Here is a 25,308-nt window from a genome sequence, read left to right as displayed (position 1 = left end):
TAAGGAAAATAGAGGTTCCATGATTGAATCTATGACACACAGCACATAAATGATGAGTCAGCACCAGGCACCAGAGAGAGCAGCTGAAGTCATTTTACACTCAGTAAATGATGGTTGGGTTGAATTCTGCTGCACTTCTCAGAGGCAGAACCACTCACTGAAGAAAGTGTACTCAGAAAGACAGCACAGCCATCAAGGACCAAGAGCAGAAACAGCTCACCAATAAGGCAGTGTCTCATTCTGGGACACTGGGAGGAATGAGGGGGACCTGCCTCCACCTCATGGAAGACTAGATGGGCATGGACATGAGCTCTCTTAGGCCACAGAACTACCTTTTCAGTTGTGAACTAAAAGCTGACAAAGATTATCACTTTAAGGTGGCTAATGATGAGAAAGAACACCAGTTGTCACTAAGAAAGGTAAGTTTAGGGGCAGGGGCAAAAGATGAATTACACATGGTAGAGGCAGAAGAAATGAACTATGAAGGCAATCCAATTAAAGTAACACTGGCAACTTTGAAAATGCCCATACAACCAACAGTTTCCCTTGGTGGCTTTGAAATTACACCACCTGTGGTCTTATGGTTGAGGTGTGGTTCAGAGCCTGTGCACATTAGTGGACAGCACCTAGCAGCTGTAGAGGAAGATTCAGAATCAGAAGATGAAGATGAGGAGGATGTAAAACTCTTAAGTATGTCTGGCCAGCGATCTGCTCCTGGAGGGGGTAGCAGAGTTCCACAGAAAAAAGTAAAAATCAATGAAGATGAGGATGAGGATGATGAAGATGATGAAGATGATGGTGATGAGGAAATTGAAGAAAAAGTTCCAGTGAAGAAATCTGTATGCGATACCCCAGCCAAAAATGCACAGAAATCAAACCAAAATGGAAAATACTTAAAACCATCAACACCAAGATCAAAAGGTCAAGTGTCCTTCAAAAAAAAAGGAAAAAACTCCTAAAACCCCAAAAGGACCTAGCTCTGTAAAAGACATTAAGGAAAAAATGCAAGCAAGTATAGAAAAAGGTGGTTCTCTTCCCAAAGTGGAAGCCAAGTTCATTAATTATGTGAAGAATTGCTTCCAGATGACTGACCAGGAGACTATTCAAGATCTCTAGCAGTGGAGGAGGTCTCTTTAAGAAAATGATTTAAACAGTTTGAAATATTCTGTCTTACTTGATTTCTGTAACAGTTGATATATCTGGCTGCCCTTTTTATACTGCAAAGTGAAAACTTTCCCTACTTTGTTTGATAAATATTGCCCAGGTTCTATTGCCAAGAATGTGTTGTCTAAAATGCCTGTTTAGTTTTCAAGGATGGAACTCCACCCTTTACTTCCTTTTAAGTTTGTGAGGACTGTTACGATAGGACATATTAACAGTGGAGGTCAGATGTACAAATGGTAGGGAGACAAAAGTATACATGTGAAATAACTTTACTTAATAAAGTAAAAAAAAATTACTACTGTTCACAGGAGAAGGACCACATCAAGGTAGGAGGGCATCTCTATCCCATAAAGAGCAACAACTGTAAAGACAAGAGAAGCTTATCAACCAGAGAAATTTACAGTAAAATATAAGAAAGCTGCGTATTTTCCCACTGCTTATCCATGTTTTCCATAGACCATGGAAATGAAATGGAATAGGGTTAATCTCCAACGTGTTTGTAGTTAACTTTTATCTAAATCTTTTATGTTCCTAACTGAATGTGATGTGCCCTATCCCTAAACATGAACAAATGTCAAGTTGTTGAGAAAATCAGTAAAAATAAGCATTCAATAAATGGATGAAATGCAAAAAAAAAATAAGGTTGTGAGCCAGAAAATAGAAACATTTAAAAATCCACATTATAATCTTTTCTATATAATAGAAATGCAATTCTATATGTGAAGTTGTAGGCTGTTGACATCATTCTTCCATTAGGCCCATTGCTCGGTGTCTCCCTCCTTTGACCAGATACAATAATGGATCCAAAGGGTGTGAGCATCCTTCTGATGCCTGTGGATAATTTATGCTATATGGCTAAGGGAGGCTCTCATGTGACTCATTGAGGGGTCTTCTGTTTCTCCATGGTAATACTTGTGAGCCTTGAGTGATTACAGAGACCATGGCGAAGGAGAGCCAGAGATGAGAGTTTGGGCAGAGGAAAAGGCCTGAGTAATGATGGCTGGGCAGCTCAGGACAGAAGCCAGGTCCACTTGTCACTGACCAACAGATCATCCTTACTGCCTTCACGGATGGGAAAAGGAGATAAAGTGACATGGCGACTGGGGAGCAGTGAACAAAGGCCTTCTATTCCACATTTACAGCATTTAATAGGAAGGACGGTTAATCCAGGATGAAGAGGTCTAAAGGTAAGTAAGAATGAATGTACAAATTAGAAATTTTCTAAGCTAGAGATTTCTATACAATCCAGTGTGGACAATATGAAATGAGTTCCAATCTTCACCAAAAATCTTGTCATTGTAAAGATTAATTAGTAACTATGATGTTAATATTTTCACAAAGCAGTCTTAATGATGAGTGCCATACTTTTACAAGAGTTTGGATTGCCAGAGCTGGAGATATTGAAGTTTGGCAGATGCTTGATGTTGGTGCTGGGAATTGACCTCTGTTCCTCTTGTAAAGAAATTGGTGCCCTTTATAGCTGAGTAATCTCTTCAGGCCTCAAACACCCCCCCTTCTTTTTAATGGAGCATGAAACATAACTTCTCGGCTATGTCTATGGCAGCCAGTAAAGAAACATGCCCTAGCACCCCAGGCAATCCTATCACGTCTTGTGACCATAAACCAAACAACAGTTGGAAACTTTTGCTTTTATTTTTAAACATGATTATAAAATAAATTTCCAAAACCATTTTTATACTAGGATCTCAGAAAGAGTCTGTTGAGATCAATTCAGATGATTTACTGACCACCTAGTCTTTCTGAAAAGAATCTGTTTTTGACACGCAGCACTAACCAAACCACACCTCTGTGGCAGCAAACAGATGCATAGACCAGAACATGGAGGACAGTCAGTGTGGTACGCTGGTTTTCACCTCTCCTCAGGGCATGCCTAGCTAGCACTGGATCCTGTCTTCTGGAGGACTATTGTGTCTGTGAGAAACAGTGACATTGGTTTGCACAAGAAGCTACTGCTGTTAGTAGTCGTCAGGGAGAAGACAGTAGAAAGTATGCCTTTGGTGCCGAGAGCATTCTGCCTCCAGAAAATTCCAGTAAGAGCTGAGAACCCTTTGAACCCTCCTTTTACTTCCTGACTTCTTGATGGGAAAATTGTTGAGACAAGGCTTTGTTTTGATACCGTGGAATTACCAGATGGTAGAAGGTAGAAAACAGACCAGTACTCTCCTTGATTTGTAATGAGAATAAAAACCTTAGCTTTACATTCCTTGATAATGCCCATGATAGTAACTGAACCATCACACATTTCAGATTTGAAATGGGATCTCTCTGTATATGCAGGTTCTTGGGTGAGATCAGGGTGTTTTCATAAGTTTGTAACCAGGATTCTGCTTATCTTGCTACTTAGACTTCAGTTTTTTTTTTTTTTTTTTTTTTTTTTTTTTTTTTTTTTTTTTTTTTAATTTTAGCTAGGGCCACAGCAGTGTTTACAGTTTGTACCATTTAGGTTGTGGCTGTTGAAATCCTCATCCATTCACACGTTACCAGAAAATAAGCAGCACTGGAAATCTCAACAGCCCTTCAGGACAGCTAAAACCATTTAAAGTCACACATGAGAAATTCCAAGAGTGTCTTGGGAATTTTGTGACACTAAGCCCTTTGCAAGAAGTTTAACTATTTTATCTTTGGGGTTGGTTTTGCACTGTCTGCTTGAATTGTTCCCTGAGCATGTTAACAAAGATTAAATTGAGAAACACAGTTTAGCAATTTAAGTACAATCTTGCAGATCAGAACTCTATTACAATGTAATAAAATACCTGGACTCTTTGCATGAACTAGTCCATGTCTTCTGTCTTCTAATGTGTTTTTATAGTTTATATAGCTAATTGGTAGTATGCCTTGATTATTTTTTTACTTAACTTGTTAATTAACTTACAGGCAATGTATCATGAATCCCATGTAGCTTCAATATCACTATGAGGTCAAGGATAGTCTTGAACTTCTACTCCTCCTCCCTCTGCTTCCCCAGCCCTGGGATTACAGGCATGAATCCTCTGTGCCATGCTTGGAATTGAACCCAGAGCCTTCTGTAATGTAAGTTAATCAGGCACTCTGCTAATTGAGCTACAGCCCAGCCCTTGTTACTTCTCAGTCTTGCTATATAGTTCACGTTGTCCTCACACCAATAAAATTCTCGTACTTCAGCAACTGAATGTAGGGTTTACATGCGTGCACATCCACCCATCCATCAGGTCTTGGCTTTTAAATAATTCTTCATATACATTTATGGATTTCAAAAGTTCTTTAAATATCTGGAATGCATGTGGAAAGAACTTCACGCTAAGCTTCAGCAGTTTGGGTATGCCTCAGAGAGGAGCATGATAAATATAGGGATCATGAACTATTTGTAGAGAATTTATCATGGTCTACTTATTCCAATAATGCAGACACAAAATTGGTAGAAAAATGTATTATGTTTATGTAGATAGAGGATGCAATTTAACACATAAACAAAGAAATTAAAATTAGGATTCAAGTTCAAGATTCCCTGAATTTGTTTCTTGTTAAGGCAAACACAGAAATGTAGCCCACTAGAAAGGAAGTAGGTAGCTCATTAAAATCCCCCGTATCTGCTCCTTCATAGGCTGTCCTCTGATCTGAGTCAGTCAGCTTCATGTTTTGCCCTAGCTTGTGTGAATGCACAATAGAAACACATTTTGTTCTGGTTTCCTAATTGTACATTATACTCTGAAATTTTCTGTTTGGTCCTCTGGGTGATAATTGGCATTCACCCTTCATGTGGTGTTTGTTTGCATCCCTTTCTCTCTGTGTACTGCATTTGCGTCTGAAAAACACAATTGCCTTAGTAATCAATATTCATATTTTTGGTTAATAAACCTGGAGGACTATGTCCTTGCACGTACTTGTACACCTGTTGTTACAAATGCACACTTATAGCCTTCTGTTTTTAATTTTTTTGGTCTCAAGAATGAGCACAAATATCTTCCCCAAATTCCCTGGAAGAAAATGTGGTGAGTGTGACTGCAGTAGTAGGAAAGGCAGGTGCCATCTAAATCTGGAAAGAAAACAGAATGAAATCTTTATCTTTAGCTACTTTTTAATTTGCCAGCAAGATCATTTTCTCCTTGTCCAGATGGCATACCTCTGTACTGGGAATCTGCTGGCTCTAGCAATAAGATTATAAAACCTACAGAGAACTATATATTTTACTGTCTTGAAGATAGCAAACATAAGGTTCTGTAGGCAGCACCAGCAAGAGTCTAATTGTCAAGAAAGACATATTTTACATGATATGTGCATTTTAAAATTGAAATAATTATTTCTCAGAATTTAATGTTTTTTTTTTTTTAGTGTGTAATACTAATGACACAGTGGACAATAGCAAGCGCTTAAGAAAAGTTTAACAATGACACAAATGCTAATTATAATAGAAAGCTGCTGAATTGTTAGACATTAATAACCAGTACAGAATATTATCAGCTGGGATTTTTAGTAAAGCCCAGATTACATAGAGAAATGTAACTGAGTAATCAGAATTTAAAATTTCCTCTGCTCCACAAAATAAAATCTACTATACTCATTATTTTATGTACATAGAAGTTTCCCTATGTAATATATATATATATATATATATATATTATATATATATATCATTCCTCTCTTCTCTCTCTCTCTCTCTCTCTCTCTCTCTCTCTCTCGTGTGTGTGTTTGTGTGTGTGTGTGTGTGTGTGTGTGTGTGTGTGTGTGTGTGTGTGTGTGATTTCATGCAATCCTCATGAAAATCTCAACCCAATTATTCACCAAAAATGAAAAGCAACTTTCAACTTCAAATGAAAACACAATAAACCCAGAAAGAGTCCTGAAAAATAAACGAACTGCTGGAGAATTCACAGTCCTTGATTTGAAGTTTTATTAAAGAGTTATACTAATACAAACAGCATGGTGTTGGCATAAAAACATAGAGAAATGTAACTGAGTAATCAGAATTTAAAATTTCCTCCGATCCATGGAATCAAATAGAAGACCCAGGCATAAGTCCATATACTTACAGACATCTGATAAAGAAGCCAAAAATACATAATGAGAAAAAAAGACATCTTCAACAAATGGTACCAATAAAACTGGTTGGCTGTATGATTGAAATAAAAAAATGAAGATAGATCTTTACTTATCATATTGCACAAAACACAACTGCATCTTTATCAAAGACCTCAACATGAGACTGTCAACTCTTCAGTCTGACAGAAGAGAAGGTGGGATTAGTCTTGAACTCATTGTCACGGGAAAAGACATTCTGACCAGAACATTGATAGGGCAGCACTAAGATCAACAACTAATATATGGGACTCCATAAAACTGAAATGCTTCTGTATGACAAAGGACATCTTTCAAGCAAAGCGACAGCCTACAGAATTGGATTGAATATGCATCTGACAAGTATTGAAATCACATGTTTTATGAATAAGACATTCAGAATTTAAAAAGTATAATTTTAAACACGAACCAATAGATCACAAACATGCAATGTCACACACTTTTCACGCATTCATATAAAATGTACCCAAAGGGATAAATTTAGATTCTCCATCACTATAAGGAAAGCAGACAGTGTCTCCTGCTTCGTAAAAGTTTTGTACATTACCTGATGGTAATGATTGCAAAGCAGGGGCATACATTTGTCATTAGCATCTTTAGTTCTTTACCTTATTTTCTCAGAATAACAGCTAAGGACACCATCATGACCAAGCATGGTCTGCCAGGCAGAGCTGAGTAGGCCAATGGTCATCACTTACAACACTATCCACTTCCCCTCCCGCCCGTTTCTCAGCTTGATTCCATGAGGTTAGGTGGCAGCATTATATTTCATATCAATATCCACAAACATTCTATAGTCCCACAGTGATTATTAAATAACATCATAAACCAAGTTTATCTTTAATAAGACGTATTTCAATACAATCAAGTCACCAAGAAATTCTGATGCTTTTACACTTATAGAATGAACTGAATGTCAGAGAAACTGGAAGGGTTTCTAGCAATATTCCTGACATCACTGTCAGTATAGAGATAGATGTGCCTCTCCTAAAACTGACATAGACTTGATTCAAAACGGCGGTTGATACGGTTTGAAGCAAGCATCTCTAGCATGATTCCTAATTGTCTGCTAATTTTAAATGTAGACCATTTTGACCTATTCAAAATAGTAAAAATAAAAACACTTTCCAGAAAAATTATTTAAGATCATAATAAAGGAATCTATTCTCTAGATCTAATCTCCAAATCTAAATGTATTGAACACCTACCAAAAAAAAAAAACCCAAACAAACAAACAAACAAAAAGACACCTAGTTCTGAGAGTTGAAAACACCTGAAATGGACACCTCAAGCCCTCTATTAGAAACCTTAAGAAAACAACAGTACAGAGATTATTGTTATAAAACAGTATTATGACAATCATTTTGTACATATGAATTTTTATTATTAAATTTGATAACAGCAAAGTTTCTTGTGCCTGGGTGAGTTGGACCTATCTGGTAGCCAGGAGAAGCAAGAGTCCCAGAAGAACCTGGGTTAATTAGCAATACTAGCAGTCTCAACAAATGAGAGGAAGAGAGGAGGGAGTCTCCTTGAAATAAGTCTACCTAAGAATTAATTATGATTATTAAACTATAACCAGCCAAACAACATCTCTTTCTGGGATTAAGAGGAGACCAATGTCTTCAGCCGGAAATGGCTTCAGTTCAGTAACTAACTTATTGTATCCTGATGTTATATTATATTGGTGGACATTTACTGCTTCTTGTATGTAAATCATCAGTTAATATCACATCATTGACTACAAAACAATTCATTGATTTTAAAAAGGAAATAATATAAATCTGAATACATTTTAAGTAGCTAAGAAAAATTTAAGAACAAATAAAAAATTACTTTGTTGGGCATACAATAACTTCATTCTATTCTATGTCAAGTAAAGTCTAAAGTAACTATAAAAAGGAAATACTCTATCTGAGGAGATACCTTAATGACTAAAGAACTGTCTCTGAGCATCATGAAGTCATGAGTTGAAAATCCCAGCCCATGTAAAAGCTGGGCATGGTGGCATGACGAGCAGTGGGGAGGCATAGACACATAGGCAGGCAACACACACACACACACACACACACACACACACACACACACACACACACACACTTACAATATGCACAGTGTAACCTTAATTATAGTATGTTTGAAAGATGCCAAGACATGTGAATATGTTAACTGTGTAGGACAGAAAAGTTAGTTACTTACATTCCTTGTGTATGAAAATCTTTGGCTTTGGTGTCCTTCTCATGCTCCCAAACCAGCATATTAGCAAATTATCTTTAGAACTACAGCAGATGAGTATAATTGCATGTGAAGGAGCCTGTACCAGCACATAACCTTTTGGAAGACAGGTGACCACAACCAATGTAAAGGCAAAAGTTTATAGCAGAATATACAGGATATTTTAAGTGCTAGGAGGAAACTGAAGATTTGAAAGTTGTTTGACAAAACACGAATTTTTTTATATACTTAAATTGTGCCAAATGATAGAGTTTCAAATTTCATTTTTGAGCAATTTTGTGCTACTGTATTTATAAACAAATATTCTAAACTGTAGGGGAGAACTATTAAAATATAAAACAGAATTTTATATTCAGTGATGCTCATGCCCTCTCCATTACAGCACCTGCTTTGGGATTGATGAGGCAGGTAACAGTCCATTGTAACATTAGGTTTCTGCAGGCTTTTCACCCCAAATAAACACACAGATGCTACATTAATTGTGAAATTTTTGGCCAATAACTAGGGCTTCTTATTGTCTAGCACCGTCTTAATTATTAACCCATTTTTTATTAATCTAAGTATTTCCACATGGTCTTATCTTACTGTAGAAGGGTCCGGCACGTCCTACCTTCCCAGTCTCACATGCTGTACAATCTCTGCCTATACTTCTCAGCATTCTCCCCTTCTCCTGGGCCCATCTATCTTACGGACTTACTGGTCAGCAGTGTTTTATTCATTAACCAACAACAGAAACATATACACAGAAGGACAAACCCCATCAGTCCATCAAATGCAACTGTAACAAATGAAAATTAAGTAGAACCTAGATACTCTTTGTCAGTGTCTCTTAAACTTAACATTCCCTGAGAGCAGCCTTACCAAACTTTACAAAAACAAACCAAAAAATACAAGATATCAACAAATCTCTCAAGGAAACAATTCAAGAACTAAAACCTGAAATAGAGACAATAAACAAAGCAAAATCTGAGGGAATGCTGGAAATAGAAAAGCTACGTAAACAATCAGGAACTATAGATGTAAGTATAACCAACAGAATACAAGAGATAGAAGAGAGAATCTCAGGAGTAGAAGACACACTAGCAGAAATAGACTCATCAACCAAAGAAAACCTTAAGTCCATCAAATCCCTAACACAAAATATCCAGGAAATATGTGATACTGTGAAAAGACCAAATGTAAGACTAATAGGTATAGAAGAAGGTGAAGAAATCCAACTCAAAGGCACAGAAAACATATTCAACAAAATCATAGAAGAAAACTTTCCCAACCTAAAAAAAGACATGTCAATTAAAATACAAGAAGTCTACAGAACACCAAATAGACTGAACAAAAAAAAAGGTCTCCGTGCCACATAATAATCAAAACACCAAACATACTGAATAAAGAGAGAATATTAAGAGTAGCAAAGGAAAAAAGTCAAGTAACATATAAAGGCAAACCTATCAGAATTACACCTGACATTTTCCACAGAAACTCTGAAAGCCAGAAGGTCCTGAATAGATATTCTATGTACACTAAGAGACCATGGATGCCAGCCCAGACTACTATACCTGGCAAAGCTTTCAATCAATATAAATGGAGAAAACAAGATATTCCATGACAAAACCAGATTCAAACAATAAATATCCACCAATCCAGCCCTATAGAAAGTTCTGGAATGAAAATTGCAACCCAAGGAAGTTCAGTACAAACAGAAAAATATAGGCAATAGATAATCCCACTTTACCAATAGCCAAAAGGGAAAAGGGATAGAATCCTAGACATAATTTCACCACCACACCAAATCAAAAACAAACAAGAATGAACAATCACTGGTCATTAATATACATCAACATTAATAGTCTTAACTGTCCTATAAAAAGACACAGATTAGCAGAATGGATAAGAAAACAGAATCCATCCTTCTGCTGGATACAAGAAACACACCTCAACTTCAAAGAGAGGGGGTACCTAAGAATTAAAGGTTGGGGAAAGATTTTCCAATCAAATGGACCCAAGAAACGAGCGAGAGTAGCAATCCTAATATCCAACAAATTGGACTTTAAACGGAAACCAATCAAAAGAGATGAAGGAGGTCATTTCCTACTCATCATAGGAGAAATCCATCAGGATGAAGTCTCAATTCTGAACATTTATGCCCCAAATACAAAGGCATCCACGTTTGTAAAAGAAACATTACTAAAATTCAAATCACACATAAAACCCCACACACTTATAGTGGGAGACGTCAACACCCCACTCTCACCATTGGAAAGGAACACCAGACAGAAACTTATCAAAGAAACAAAGGAACTAACAGAAGTTATGGCTCAATTGGACTTAACAGATATCTATAGAACATTCCATCCAAATACAAAACAATTTACCTTCTTCTCAGCACCACATGGAACCTTCTTTAAAACAGATCACATACTTGGCAACATAGAAAACCTCAACAGGCAAAAAAAATTGAAATAACTCCCTGTATCTTATCAGACCACCATGCTTCAAAGTTAGAATTCAACAACAACGCGAATTATAGAAAACCTACAAACACGTGGAAATTAAGTAACACCCAATTGCACAATTCCTGGATTGAGAAAGAAATAAAAAAGATATTAAATATTTCCTAGAATTCAATGAGAATGCAGACACAACATAAACAAACCTATGGAACACTTTTAAAGCAGTGCTAAGAGGAAAGTTCATAGCGCTAAGTGCCGACATGAAGAAACAGGAGAAAAATCACACTACAGAATTGATAGTACAACTGAAAGCTTTAGAACACAAAGAAGCCAATACACCCTGGAGGAGTAGATGCCAGGAAATAATCAAATTGAGGGCTGAAATCAATAAAATGGAAATTGGGAGAAAAATTCAAAGAATCAATATAACAAAGAGTTGGTTCTTCAAGAAAATCAACAAGATAGACAAACCTTTATCCAAACTTACCAAACAGCAGAGAGTGAATATGCAAATTAATAAAATCAGGTATGAAAAGGGGGATATAACAACAGACACAGGAAATCCAGAGAATCATCAGGTCATACTTTGAAAACCTATATTCCTCAAAATTCAAAATCTAAAGGAAATGGACAATTTTCTGGACAGATTTCACTTACCAATATTGAATCAAGAACAGATAAGCATCTTAAACAGACCTATAATCCCTAATGAAATAGAAGCAGTCATCACAAGTCTCCCAACCAAAAAAAAGCCCAGGGCCAGATGGCTTCGGTGCAGAATTCTACCAGAAATTCAAGGAACAGCTAATGCCAATTCTCCTCAAAGTATTCCACACAATAGAAGCATAAGGGTCATTGCCAAACTCGTTTTATGAGGCTTCAATAACCTTGATACCCAAGCCACACAAAGACACAACTAAGAAAGAGAACTACAGACCAATACCCCTCATGAACATTGATGCAAAAATTCTCAATAAAATACTGGCAAATTGAATCCAAGAACACATCAGAGAAATCATCCAACATGATCAAGTAGGCTTCATCCCAGGAATGCAAGAATTGTTCAACATATGAAAATCCATCAATGTAATCCACCATATAAACAGACTGAGGAAAAAATAACACATGATCATCTCACTAGATGCCAAAAAAGCCTTTGACAAAATCCAACACCCCTTCATGATAAAGGTCTTGGAGAAATCAGGGATAAAAGAGCATTCCTCAACATAATAAAAGCAATATACTTCAAGCCAACAGCCAACATCAAATTAAATGGAGAGAAACTCAATGCAATTCCTCTAAAGTCAGGGACAAGACAAGGCTGTCCACTTTCTCCATACCTCTTCAATAATATCCTTGAAGTTCTAGCTAGATCAATAAGACAAAAAAAGGAGATCAAGGGAATACAAATCGGAAAGGAAGAAGTCAAACTCTCACTATTTGCACATGTTATGATAGTCTACATAAGTGACCTGAAAAACTCTACCATGGAACTCCTACAGCTGAGAAACACCTTCAGCAAAGTGGCAGGTTACAAGATTAACTCAAAAAAATCAGTAGCCCTACTATATACTGGTGACACATTGGTGGAGAAAGAAATCACAGAAACATCACCCTAAACAACATAAAATACCTTGGGGTAACCTTAACCAAAAAAGTGAAAGACCTGTTCTGTAAGAATTTTGACTCTCTAAAGAAAGAAATTAAAGAAGATACCAGAAAATGGAAAGATCTCCTATGCTCTTTTATAGGTAGGATCAACATAGTAAAAATAGCAATCTTGCCAAAAGCAATCTACAGATTCAGTGCAATCCCTATCAAAATCCCAGCACAATTCTTCACAGACTTTGAAAGTAAAATACTCAACTTTATATGGAGAAACAAAAGACCCAGGATAGCCAAAACAACCCTGTACAATAAAAGAACTTCTAGTGGCATCACCATCCCTGACTTCAAGCTCTATTACAGAGCTATAGTTCTGAAAACAGCTTGATATTGGCACAAAAATAGACAGGTAGGCCAATGGAATAGAGTTGAAAGCCTGATATTGACCCACACACCTATGAACACCTGATTTTTGACAAACAATCCAAATTTATATGCTGCAACAAAGAGAACATCTTCAACAAATGGTGCTGGCATAATTGGATGCGGACATGTAGAAGACTACAGATAGACTCAAGCCTATCGCCATGCACAAAACTCAAGTCAAAATGGATCAAAGACGTCAACATAAACACAGCTATGCTGAACCTATTAGAAGATAAAGTTGGAAATACCCTTGAATTAATTGGTACAGGAGACAGCTTCCTGAACATTACACCAGTAGCACAGACATGGAGATCAACAATTTATAAATGGGACCTCCTGAAACTGAAAAGCTTATGTAACCAAAGGACACAGTCAGCAAGACAAAATGGCAGCCCAAAGACTTGGAAATGATACTCACTAACCCCACATCTGACAGAGGGATGATCTCCAAAATATACAAAGACTCAAGAAGCTAGTCTCCACAACACCAAACAATCTAATTAAAAACTTGGGTACAGAACTAAATAGACAATTCTCAATAGAGGAATCTAAAATGGCTGAAAGACACTTAAGAAAGTATTCAACATCCTTAGCCATCAGGGAAATGCAAATCAAAACAACTCTGAGTTGCCATCTTACTCCTGTCAGAATGGCCAAAATCAAAAACACCAATGACAATTTATGCTAGAGAGGATGTAAAGAAAGGGGAACACTCCTCCATTGCTGGTGGGAGTGCCAACTCATATAGCCACTTTGGAAATCAGTATGTAGACTCCTCAAGAAAATGGGAATCAGTCTTCCACAAGATCCAGCAATTCCACTCTTAGGAATATACCTAAAAGAAGCACATTCACACAACAAGGACATCTGTTCAACATGTTCATCGAAGCACTACTTATAATAACCAGAAACTGGAAGCAGCCTAGATGCCCCTCAACTGAAGAGTAGATAGAGAAAATGTGGTACATTTACACAATGGAGTACTACTCAGCAGAAGGAAAAAAAAAAAAAACAATGGAATCTTGAAATTTGCAGGACAATGGATGGAACTAGAAGAAACCATTCTGAGCCAGGTAATCCAATCACAAAAAGACAAACATGATATGTACCAACTCACATGTGGATTTTAGACATAGAATAAATGATTACCAGCCTACAATCCACACTGCCAGAGAAGCTAGTAAACAAGGAGGACCCTAAGAGAGACATACATGCTCCCCTGGAGAAGGGGAAAGGGACAAGATCTCCTGAGCAAATTGAGAGCAGAGGAAGACGGGGGAGGGAGCTAGGAGAATGAGAAAGGAAGAAGAGGAGGGATGCAGAGGACATGAGGGAGCAGAAAGTATGAGTCAGGGGAAGAATAGATGATAAGAAGAATGGAGATATCATAATAGAGGGAGACATTTTAGGTTTACAGATAAACCAGGCACTAGGGAAATGTCTGGAGATCTACAAAGATGACACCAGCTAACAATCTAAACAACGGAGGAGAGGCTACCTTAAATGCCCTCCCCTGATAATGAGATTGATGACTGACTTATATGCCACCCGATAGCCGTCATCCAACAGCTGGTTGAATTAGAAGCAGACACCTACAACTTGTCACTGAACTGAACTGGAATCCAGATGCAGAGAAGGACAAGTGAAGAGCAAAGGGGTCCAGACCAGGATGGTGAAACCCACAGAAACAACTGACCTGAACATTGGGGAACTCTTGCTCCCCAGACTGATAGCTGGGATACCAGCATGGGACTGATCCAGACCCCAGGAACATGGATTTCATTGAGGAAACCTCTGAAATCTACAGGACCTCCTGTAGTAGTTCAATACTTATCCCCAGCATAGGTGTGGACTTTGGGAGCCCATTCCACATAGAGGAATACTCCCTGAGCCAACACACACACGGGGATGGGCTTAGTCCCTATCCCAAAGGATATGATAGACTCTGTGACACCATATGGAAGGCCTCACCATCCAGTGGGAGCAGAAAGGATATGTGATAGGTAGAGTATTAGTTGGGTGGTCGGGGAGGTTGGGAGGGAGAAGGAAACTGGGATTGACATGTAAAACAATCTTGTTCCTAATTCAAATAAAAAAATCTGAAAAAAAATTTGAATTTATTGACCAAAGATAAATGAATTCACAGTGACTTTATTCTGTGAAATATTTCTGGGTCTGATTATAATAATTAAGTGACAGTTAATTAAAACACCTCCCAGGGAGAGCTTTACTGCTTCACAGAGACTGGCTTCTTTGTGCTGCTGTATATTGTCCTGTACATGACCTCAGGCATAGGAGGAGCAGCTCTGGCTTCTGAATTTTAATATGAACTTCTACACAGCTTCCCATTGAAACCTGTTAACCTATGAAGGCACAATAGCTAACACGGCTTCCACATCCAGCACTATGTTCCAGGGCTGAGTTTTCTCTTCCAAGGTGATATATCAACTCAGGCCTGGAAGCTATACCCCTCATATACACTAGACGTTCACCCTGAACTCATTTTCTGCCGTGAGTTCGTTTGTGGTCTGGGCACTCTACTGTTCCTGCTGCTTTTTCTTTCCTTTGCTGAGTTATTCTATATCTAAAATGAAGTTTGGGAAGGGTTTGGTTCATTTCCAGCCACCTGGATGTGTCTTCTTTTATGTAGGATCATTTACGATCTCTAGATTATACTGTATGTATTCATAATTATATATAATTATGTATGCATTACATATAAAATATCTAAAGGATGCCATGCATATTATATACATAAAACACTTCCCAGATACGTTTCTGACTGTGTTGGTAGTGATGGGTCAATGGTTGTGAATATTCAACAAACATGTGTACTTCACAAGACAAGACAAACCCTTAGTGTAGTGAGAGATCCACCCAGCTGAAACTGTGGTGCTGACCACGCACTACACCTTAGATGAAGGACAAAGTTCTCATATTCCCCTCCCATCAAGTGCAAACAAGTATCACATTTAGGAAACATGTGCCCATAAATATGAGTGTCCTTTGAGCAAGTCATGGCAGTTTCTTTGTATGAAATTTTATTCTGTATACTATTTCTAGTCACAGTGATTGGAGACCACTGAGTGATATCAGAGCCACAAAGGAAACTGGAAAAGGAAGTAAAAAAGTCAGAAAACTTCAGTTTCCCAGAATATAATAGTGTCCATCCATTCACAAAGACCTCTTTGACTTAATCCAAAGAGAAAGAGGAGACAGAGAAAGAGAAGATGCTATGGTAGCCACACAGGGCAAATTAAAAACAGGGGAAGTCAATATGGGATTATTCTTGGGGTCAACTGCAAGTCATTTTTCTCTGGTGGCCTCAACAATGCAGAGTCCTGAGCACGCCAGAGATGTGGAGAGGAACAGGAGCTCAGGGAACCACTTGAGACTTTGGACTTTAATCAAGACCACACTCTACTGAGATCTCTCCGTCCAGACAGGGGTGTGGGGAAGTGGGGGACAAACTACTATCGTATTGTTTGTTCATTCTTGTATTTTACATATGAGTTTGTTATTTCATATTCCCTCTGCATCTGCCTTTGGGTAAAGCTTTGCAGCCTGAAAGAAGAAATCTTGGTTGGTACATCTAATGTACTTCATTGAAAAATGCTAATAAGAAGGATTGAATGCTATGTCTTCATTAATCCCAAGTAGTCAAACAAATGATTGCAATTCCAACATCCACATTTAGAGTCAAATATAGATCAGTATATTCTTCAAGAGATCTGAGTGATAAACAAGAGTGTGTTTCTTTGACTTGTATCGACTTAGTATTTTCAAACAAATCATGAATGAAGATGTTTGAAAACTGTCCCAGCAAGTGACAATAGCTCTTCAGAAACAACCTAGAGACTAGAATGAAAACATTTCAAACATAACTTTGCAGGTGGTGACGTTCTTTTTTTAATATATAAAAGACTAGCATTTTATTTATTATTTTATGACTTCTTTGAGGATTTCGTGCAATGTGCTTTGATTATATTTGCCTCTATTCCCCCATTTTCTCATAGATCCATATCACCATCTCCCCACACCTAATTGTTTATCTTATTGTCTTATTTTTTAATTTTTAAATTTATCAAGTATGTATTGCCCACATACTCATTGCTGTGGGGCCTTCCACTGGAGTTTGGTGGAACACCCAGGGTCCACATCTTTAATGAAAACTGATTTTCCATTTCCCAGAAGATATTGATTGCCAATAGCTCAACTAGCCATTGGACTTCATGTATATGTCTCTTCTCCATGCTGGTATTTGTCTGGCTTAAGTTTGCCCAGGTCTTGTGCATGTTGTCACCACTACTGTGGGTTCATAGTTCAACATCTCTGCTGTGTCTAGAAAACACTGTTTCATTGTGCTTACAACCTCCTCTTCATCAATGACCTCAGAGCCATGAGGTGATGGTTTATACCAACTCATGATAGGTCTAAAATGTCAGGGGCTGGAGGTAAACTGCACGAATTATAATTTTAGAGCTGTCTTCTCTATTCTTTAAAGGAAACTTCATTCTAAAATTCTTGGGTGAAAAATCACATGAAGAAATTCACAGGAACCAGTTTATGCTTCTCAGTTAACTTCTATACAGTTAGAAAACCCATTCTGAATCTGTGGATTTTACTATCAGATACGTTTTTATGCATTTATCCACCACCCCAAGTGACAAATCATCACAGAGTTAGAACTAGGTAGACAGCTTGCTTTATATCATCCTTCACACCATGTGTGCATTACCTGAATTTTTGCCCTACCTGGTATTTAGCCTTCTTTGTTCTCTTTGCTCTAGGTTACCTTTTACCCACATGGACACTTCTTTACAGATGTACATATACCTATTGGTTAGTTTCAACACAGGATGGAGTTCGTTTTTCTTTCTTTCTGAGTTTGTATGACCCCACTTAATATTATGCATTCTAAGTATATCCATTTCCTGCAAATTGTAGATAGATAGGAATATCCATTGTCATATATAGTCGTTATACATTTATCTGTTGTTGATGGGTACCTACATTGATTCCAATTCTTTGCTACAATGAATAGAGCATCAATATGCCTGGGGGATACAAATATCTCTATGGTAGGGTATGAAGTTCTCTGGGTATGTGCCCAGGAGTGGAATAGCTGGTCATATGGTAGTTCTAATTTTTACTTTTTGAGAAGTATCCAAATTGACTTCAAATAACAATAAATATAAAATAGTAATACTATGACCAGAATATGAGAGAACTATAAGAAACTGTTCAGAAAGTAAATGTGCAAGCATATGAGCAGAGAAGTCAAACAGCAGTTGATATACAATAAAATGAAGATTTCAACATATTAATCATTTGGGGTCTATGCTGTTTTCTCAGTTATAAAACTGGGGTTACATATACTTCCTTTAGAATATTTCATTACCTGCCTATAGTCATTCATAACTACTAATGAGGCACAACACCACAATCATCATTACAAACAATTTATATAACAACCTAATAATGACATGTTCATTGAAATGACTGATTGAATATTCTTTCTTTCTTTGTTTTTTTCAAGATAGCGTTGGAGCCTATCCTGGAACTAGCTCTGGAGACCAGGCTGGCCTCGAACTCACAGAGATCGGCCTGCCTCTACCTCCTGAGTGCTGGAATTAAAGGCATGCACCACCAATGCCCGGCCTGAATATTCTTTCTTACATGATAAACTCAGTATTATAGTTTAAGTAATCATGTACAATATACTTCCTCTTCTTTACTAAGCTTTTATTCTTTCAGTGTCTACTGTTACTTAAAATTATGGCAAGTGATATCTCTTTTACTTAACACACAGTCACATGTTTTTACTCTATTTTCAGTTTTTTGAGACAGCGTTTCTCTGTGAAGCTTTGTAGACCAGGATGTCCTCAAACTCACAGAGATCTACCTGCTTCTGCGTCCCAGGTGCTGGGATTAAAGGTATGTGCCACCACTGCCTGGCTACAGTCACATAGTTTAATGGTATCTGAAACTCTATGTTTCCCTAAGTGTCCTAATTAAAGCCACTTTCAAGCTTCCATGTAAAGTACATAAACCTTATATTCTGTCAGAATCTTGTGAGCCTTATGTACGCTATTCTGTATTGATGATCTTAGAGAGAGATTCCAGTGACAAAATTAGTTAAGATCTCATAGGTAGCAACATGGAGGTAAGAGCAAGTTTGAATAAGATTTGCAAATGGTTTTGGTTTGCTAGATGGATGTGTTGGAAAATGCTTCTTAAATATGTTTCTATTCATAGTAGTGCTAGCAACTGCCATGATCAAGGAAATTTCTATTTGAAGCATTCAAAGTTCACCAGAGAGACCCATGAGTAACCAAAGTGCTAATAGGAAGTGACTGTTGAATGATTGTCCTTGGTCCATAGAATCTCCTGCAAAGCTCACAGAGAGAGAGAGAGAGAGAGAGAGAGAGAGAGAGAGAGAGAGAGAGAGAGAGAGAGATACCTTAATGGAGGGATCCAATATAGGTTTATAGGTTTAAAGAGAAATCTGGCACTAGGATAATGTCCAGAGATTCACAAGGATGGCCTACCCCATCAAAGAATCTAAGCAATCGTGGAGAGGCTACCTTAAATGCCCTTCCCCTATAATGAGATTGTTGACTACTTTATATGCCATCCTAGAGCCTTCATTCCATAGCTGATGGAAGCAGAAACAGATACCCACAGCCAAACACTGAGCCAAACTCCTGGAATCCAGTTGCAGAGAGGGAGTAGTGATGAGCAAAGGGGTCAAGATCAGGCTGGCTAAACCCACAGAAACAGTTGACCTGACCTAGTGAGAGCACACGAACCCCAGTTGTAAAACTGGGGAACCAGCATTGGACGCAACCAAGCCTTCTGAATGTGGGTGCCAGTTAGGAGACCTGGACAGTCTATGGGACCTCTAACAGTGGAGCCAGTGTTTATCTCTGGTGCACAAATGGACCTTGAAAGCCCATTCCCTATGGAGGGGTACTCTTCTCAGTGTAGATACATGGAGGAGGACCTAGGCCCTCTCATAAATGATGTGACAGACTTTGATAATCCCCATGGAAGGCCTCACCCTTCCTGGGGGGTGGATGGGAGTTTGGATGGGGATGTCGGTGGGGGCCATGGGAGGAAGAGGGAACTGGAATTGATATATAAATTAAGATTGTTTCTAAATTAAATAAATTGAAAAAGGATGAGAAAAGGTCAAACAAACACAAAAGTAATAGAAAATGGAGAAGAGAACTGTGAAATTCTATCTTCTATTCATGACATGGCCATGACAATTATGTTCTCATGATAGCTGCAGTTGCTTATATAGGGTCTACATGAGACTGGATACCAAAACATTCAGTCATCAGTGGAGAAAGCTTCATGAGGTCTCATCTCACCCAGAGCAACCAGTGACAGAGCATATGGAGGCGAGAAAGCCTGTCCTCTGTAGCTCCACATTCATGCCACTGACTTAACTACGCCATCATCACAAAAGCAAGAACAAAATAAAACCAAAAGACATGATAGGGATTCTGACTTCTTGGGAGGAGATGGAAGGATACTTGGGTGAGAGGGAAAATGAGAAGAAGAAAAAGGAATGAATTTGACTGCAATGTGTCACATGAATTCATGAATTCATCACAGAATAAATCTTTAGCAAAGAAGAGTTCAAGGGGAGCAGGACTACACCAGACAGATGAGGATTCATCCCCTCTTGTCTCACCCCCTATCCCTTCGAATTGCTTTCCTTCTGGGGTCTGAGCTGCAAAGCCATGCAAATCCCTTTCTGTCCCCACATGGGTGGTAAGGGACACACCCAAGGAGCCCTGAAGCTGAGTGGTTAGCAATTCTCATTCTGTTCCCTGTCGAATTCTCCCACCTTTATTCCTAATTTCTGCATTTGCATTTACTATATGGTGTTTCCACCTACATTGCTATGAAACTAAGTTGCCTAAGGACTTCAGGGCAGATTCAAAACCAGTGCTTAATGTCCAGTGAATGTCATACTGCGAACTTACTCAATAAAATATCTGTTTTCTCATAAATACTAGAGTCCTACCAACAATGCTTCTATTTTATTATAACTGGTACTTTAAACTTTTTCTCCAATTTTATTTTGTTCCTGGATTAAATAAATGGGGAATATTTTAAATCCAAAATGCCACCTTCAAAAATTATATGTAATTAAATCCCTATGCATAAAACCATAAAAACACAATCTTAATAATACAACAAAAATATAGCATCTAAAGTCTCCTCAGTGGCAAATCTATACTCTATAATGCTTTTTCTCCCTTGTATCACACTGGTCTCAGTAGGTAATCATTTCCTAGTTATTTAATAACACGACATAACTGGCAGTTTGGTGTAAAACACATCAGCAGGGATACTTGATGTCACATTTGTCTAGGAAGAGGCCCTTTCAGTGAGCCTATGGCCTTGGTATCTTAGGAATAAGAATGTTTGATTGTGTTCCTTGGTCATGCTGAGGCCCACTATTTACTAAAAGACGTTTAATTATAAACCCAAAATCTGTTGATAAATTAAATTTGTAAGTGAATGTGTTTCTACACAATAGATCTTTTTTTCTTCCCTCATATTTTCATAGAAATAAAACTGGAATGACTGATGGGTGCTACCTGAGAAAATTATAGCAAAAGGTGCCTAGAGAAAAGTTAAATGGATGCTGATGACAGATATACTGGTTTACTCCTCTGCTGATTTGATAAAACACTGGCCAACAGCAAGGAAAGGTTTTTTGGGTTTTTTGTTTGTTTGTATGTTTTATTTTTTAGCTTACACTTTACACATCATAGTCCATCATTGAGGGAAGCTGTGGCAGGAACACAAGAAGAAAGAAGTAGGAACTGAAACAGAGACCATAGAGGAATTCTTCCATAAAATGTAATATCTTGTTCCCTTGGGCTTGTTCCCTGCTTCCTAATATAGCAGAGAACCAAAATGTTCAGTGGTGGCACTGCCCATAGTCTGTGTGTAGGCTCTCCCACATCAATCACTATTTAAGTAAACATCAATAGATAGGCTAATAGGCCAATATGATGGAGGTAATTCCTTAAGTGAAGTTCCTTTTTTCTGGGTGTGTCACATTAATGAAAAGCAAGTCAAAACAGCAACAATTATGATTTTATTAGCTTTAATATGTAGATCATATATATATGCTATATATATATATATATATATATATATGCTAAATATCCTATAGTCATTGACAGAGAATCCATTTCACATTTCACCCAGCCCCATTTCCCCTTTTATATATACATGCATTCTTATATTTATTTCTTCTTTACTCATTGGTAAATGTATGTTTATTATGCTCCCATGCATATCTTTAGTTGAAATCTTTTATGTTAATTTTCTTTAATAAACATAGGGAAAATAGAACTATTCTGTGGTGATATTGCAAATATTCAATGAGAAAAAATCATTATTACATATCAAGAATTATTATTAAATACTATTTTGTAAATTCTGCACAGTAATCTTGTTGTTGATAAATTGAATATTTGTATTGAATGTCTAGACAGAGAAAGGCTGAATGCTGGAGAAAGTGTAAAAAATGAAGTGAACACTCAGGTTGCTGACCACGGCATCTTGTATTGTATTTCTTTTTCTTTTTTTTTTCTGATACTTTGATAAAATATTACCAAAAATAATTTGGGGAGAAAAGGGTTAGTTTGGTTTTCACTTCCCATCAAGGTCCAACATAGAAGGAAATCAGGGCAGGCACTCAAGGCAAGACCTGGAGGCAGAAACCAAAGTAGAGGCCATGGAGACACACGGCTTCTGCTTGATCCTGGCTTGCTCTGCTACTGTACTTGTACAACTCCTCACTAACTGCTCAGTGCTGGCCTTGTCCTTAGTGATCCTGGGCCTCCCCCATGGCTTGTTAACCAAAAAAATACCCCCATATACATTCCCACAGGCCAATTACGGAGGCAATCCTTCAGTTGAAGTTTTCACTTCCCAAGTGACCCAGGCCTGTGTCAAATTGACTAGCTTAGAATCCATGGCAGTTGCTTAAGAATTCTTTTGACAGATTTTATTTCCGTCAGACAGCTTATTCTCTGTGTGGAGAAGTTTAATTATATTAGACATTATATTTTATATTTTCTATATGAGACCTCACATTCAGTTGTTAGAGAGATATCTTCTATCATATTCCTAATTTCTATCAAGAAAACTGAAGGCAAAATAATATCAAATTGTAAAAGTGTGAAAGAATTTCTTCAAGGCTTTCTTTCCCTATTTCCTTTTTATAATAGTGACACTTGTAATGGATCAGTTGACTATGCTATGTAGAGTGCGGTTGTTTCATTTCTGCTGACTTCTAAACAAAACACCCTAACCAAGAGGATAAATAACAGGCTGACCTGGCTACTTGTTCCCAACATATTATTAAGCTGCAATATATTTCCTTTGAGAAAAAATACCCCACTATTTCCTTTGCACTATATATATGAATTTCACTTTGGCCATGGGAGAGCTGAAGAAATAAAACTTGACAAAGCTGGGTTCAGCTAATGAGAGGTGAGGGAGCAGAGAGCTTTTCCAGGAATGAGGGTTTTCATTACAGCTTTTGGGAGGCAGGAAGCATTGAGGAGAGGGATTAAATAGCAGGGGAAAGAGAGGGCATGATTAGATTTCGCCTTTGAAGAGATATATTAGAAAATACGCTGTCAGATTCTGACAGTTACCTTCAGCTTTCTCAGTTACAGCAATATTGTTCTCCCAAATAAGACTGTTTGGGGAAGCATTTTTCACTTCGTGCTTTTCAATTTGAGCAAAATAATGGAGCAAGTTGTTGGCATTATTTGTTAATAAAAATGAGACAGGAACGTGGTATTTTTATTAGAATGCTCATTCTCATATTTTGCTGCTGCGATGTCACTTTCTACCTGTCTAAATTCCATGCTTTATATTACTGCAGGCAGTAAAGAAATGCACACACATCAAACGGCTGTAGCTAGCAAACACACCTCTGAGCAACCTCAGGTTTCGAACAGGAAACATGGGCACACATTTATAAGACTAACTGTCAACAACTGCTGAAGTATTTATATGTTACCTGTCGCCAAGGACTTGAAAGGGAGGCCCATTACTAACTGAATTCTTCTGTGTGCATTAAAACTGTTCCTTGTTAATATAAAAAAGTTACCATATACAAGCAAGCTTAACAGATGGAAATGGAAAGAAAGCATTTTCAAGATTGCTGTATGTGAATTTTGGTCTCCATTTTGTATCAACAATGTTTTAGTAAACGTATGGCTTATGTATTTCTCGTAATTACAGATATTCTTGTTACATCTCTGCAATGGTTGTCATAGCTCTGAGAGTGTCTACAAGCGTCATCAGCCATGGAGAAAGGATATACCATTGCTGCTCTGCTAAGGGACAGACTATTAAACCCAGTCCTAGGCATCATCATAACATGCATACATCAGTGCCTGTCTGTCCCCATCTCAGAAGCTTCCTCTTGCAGTAGATGGCAATTAACGCAGAGACTCACAAGTGGTCAAGATGCAGAGAATAGGAGACCGCGGAGTTCCAGTCTTCAATGGGAAGTATCTATCTCTTCAACTCAATTCTCATGAAACTCAGCGGAAAGATGGAAAGAACCAGAGGCAGTGAATAACGACAAGGAAATGGTGCTTTTTGGACACAGCTTGGCAGCGGCATGTATAAATACACAGCAGTTGTGACACCAAGCACAAGGTCTGTGCCAGTTTAAGGCAGACAAAATCCCAGCATGGGGAGGGAAGGTGCAAATCCCATCCTAAGCTGAGGAGCTGCTGGAAATTGATGACTTCTGAGAGAGAGTCAGCTCTTTCTTTTTCCTCTTCCTCTTCCTCTTCCTTCTCTCCTTCCTCTCCTCTTCCTCCTCTTCCCCTACTCATCTTCCTCCTTCCCTCCTCCTCCTTCTCCTTCTCCTTCTTCAATGACTTAACCCCTTTGGTAGATAAACCAAGCTCCAGTGGATGAACACACACTCATAAGCATATGGACAGCACAAATTGGACTTGATTTGTTTTTTAAAAAAGAGGACACAACATGTAGTGTTAGGGAAGAGGAATGGATCTGGGAAGTATGGGAATGTGGTAGATACAATCAAAATACATTGTATGAAATTATCAAAGAAAGAAATAATTTTTTAAAGTGAAAATATAGAAAATTTATCAAAGCAAATTTTCACACTAACTTATAATTTAACAGTAACAATCGTGACATTAAAGTGAATGTAATATAACTTCATTTAAACCCCTTATGAAACTGTTTGATTTAAATACTCAAAACACTACTTCACGGGATGGCTACATTAAAATTTGAATAAATTTTTAAACAGGAATTCAAGTTT

General features: G+C 37.8%; 1 protein-coding gene across 1 annotated transcript; it reads left to right on the top strand.

Moving 5' to 3' along the window:
* The first annotated feature begins 281 nt into the window (after positions 1–281).
* Positions 282–1,063, top strand: LOC100751264 (nucleophosmin-like). The gene is given in 1 exon segment (XM_027395133.2): positions 282–1,063. A coding segment is annotated over 1 exon segment (678 nt). The 3' UTR covers positions 960–1,063.
* Positions 1,064–25,308: the final 24,245 nt, after the last annotated feature.

This window comes from Cricetulus griseus, assembly GCF_003668045.3.
Source record: "Cricetulus griseus strain 17A/GY chromosome 1 unlocalized genomic scaffold, alternate assembly CriGri-PICRH-1.0 chr1_0, whole genome shotgun sequence".
Taxonomy (NCBI): domain Eukaryota; kingdom Metazoa; phylum Chordata; class Mammalia; order Rodentia; family Cricetidae; genus Cricetulus; species Cricetulus griseus.
This window is presented reverse-complemented; position numbering and strand designations above follow the sequence as displayed.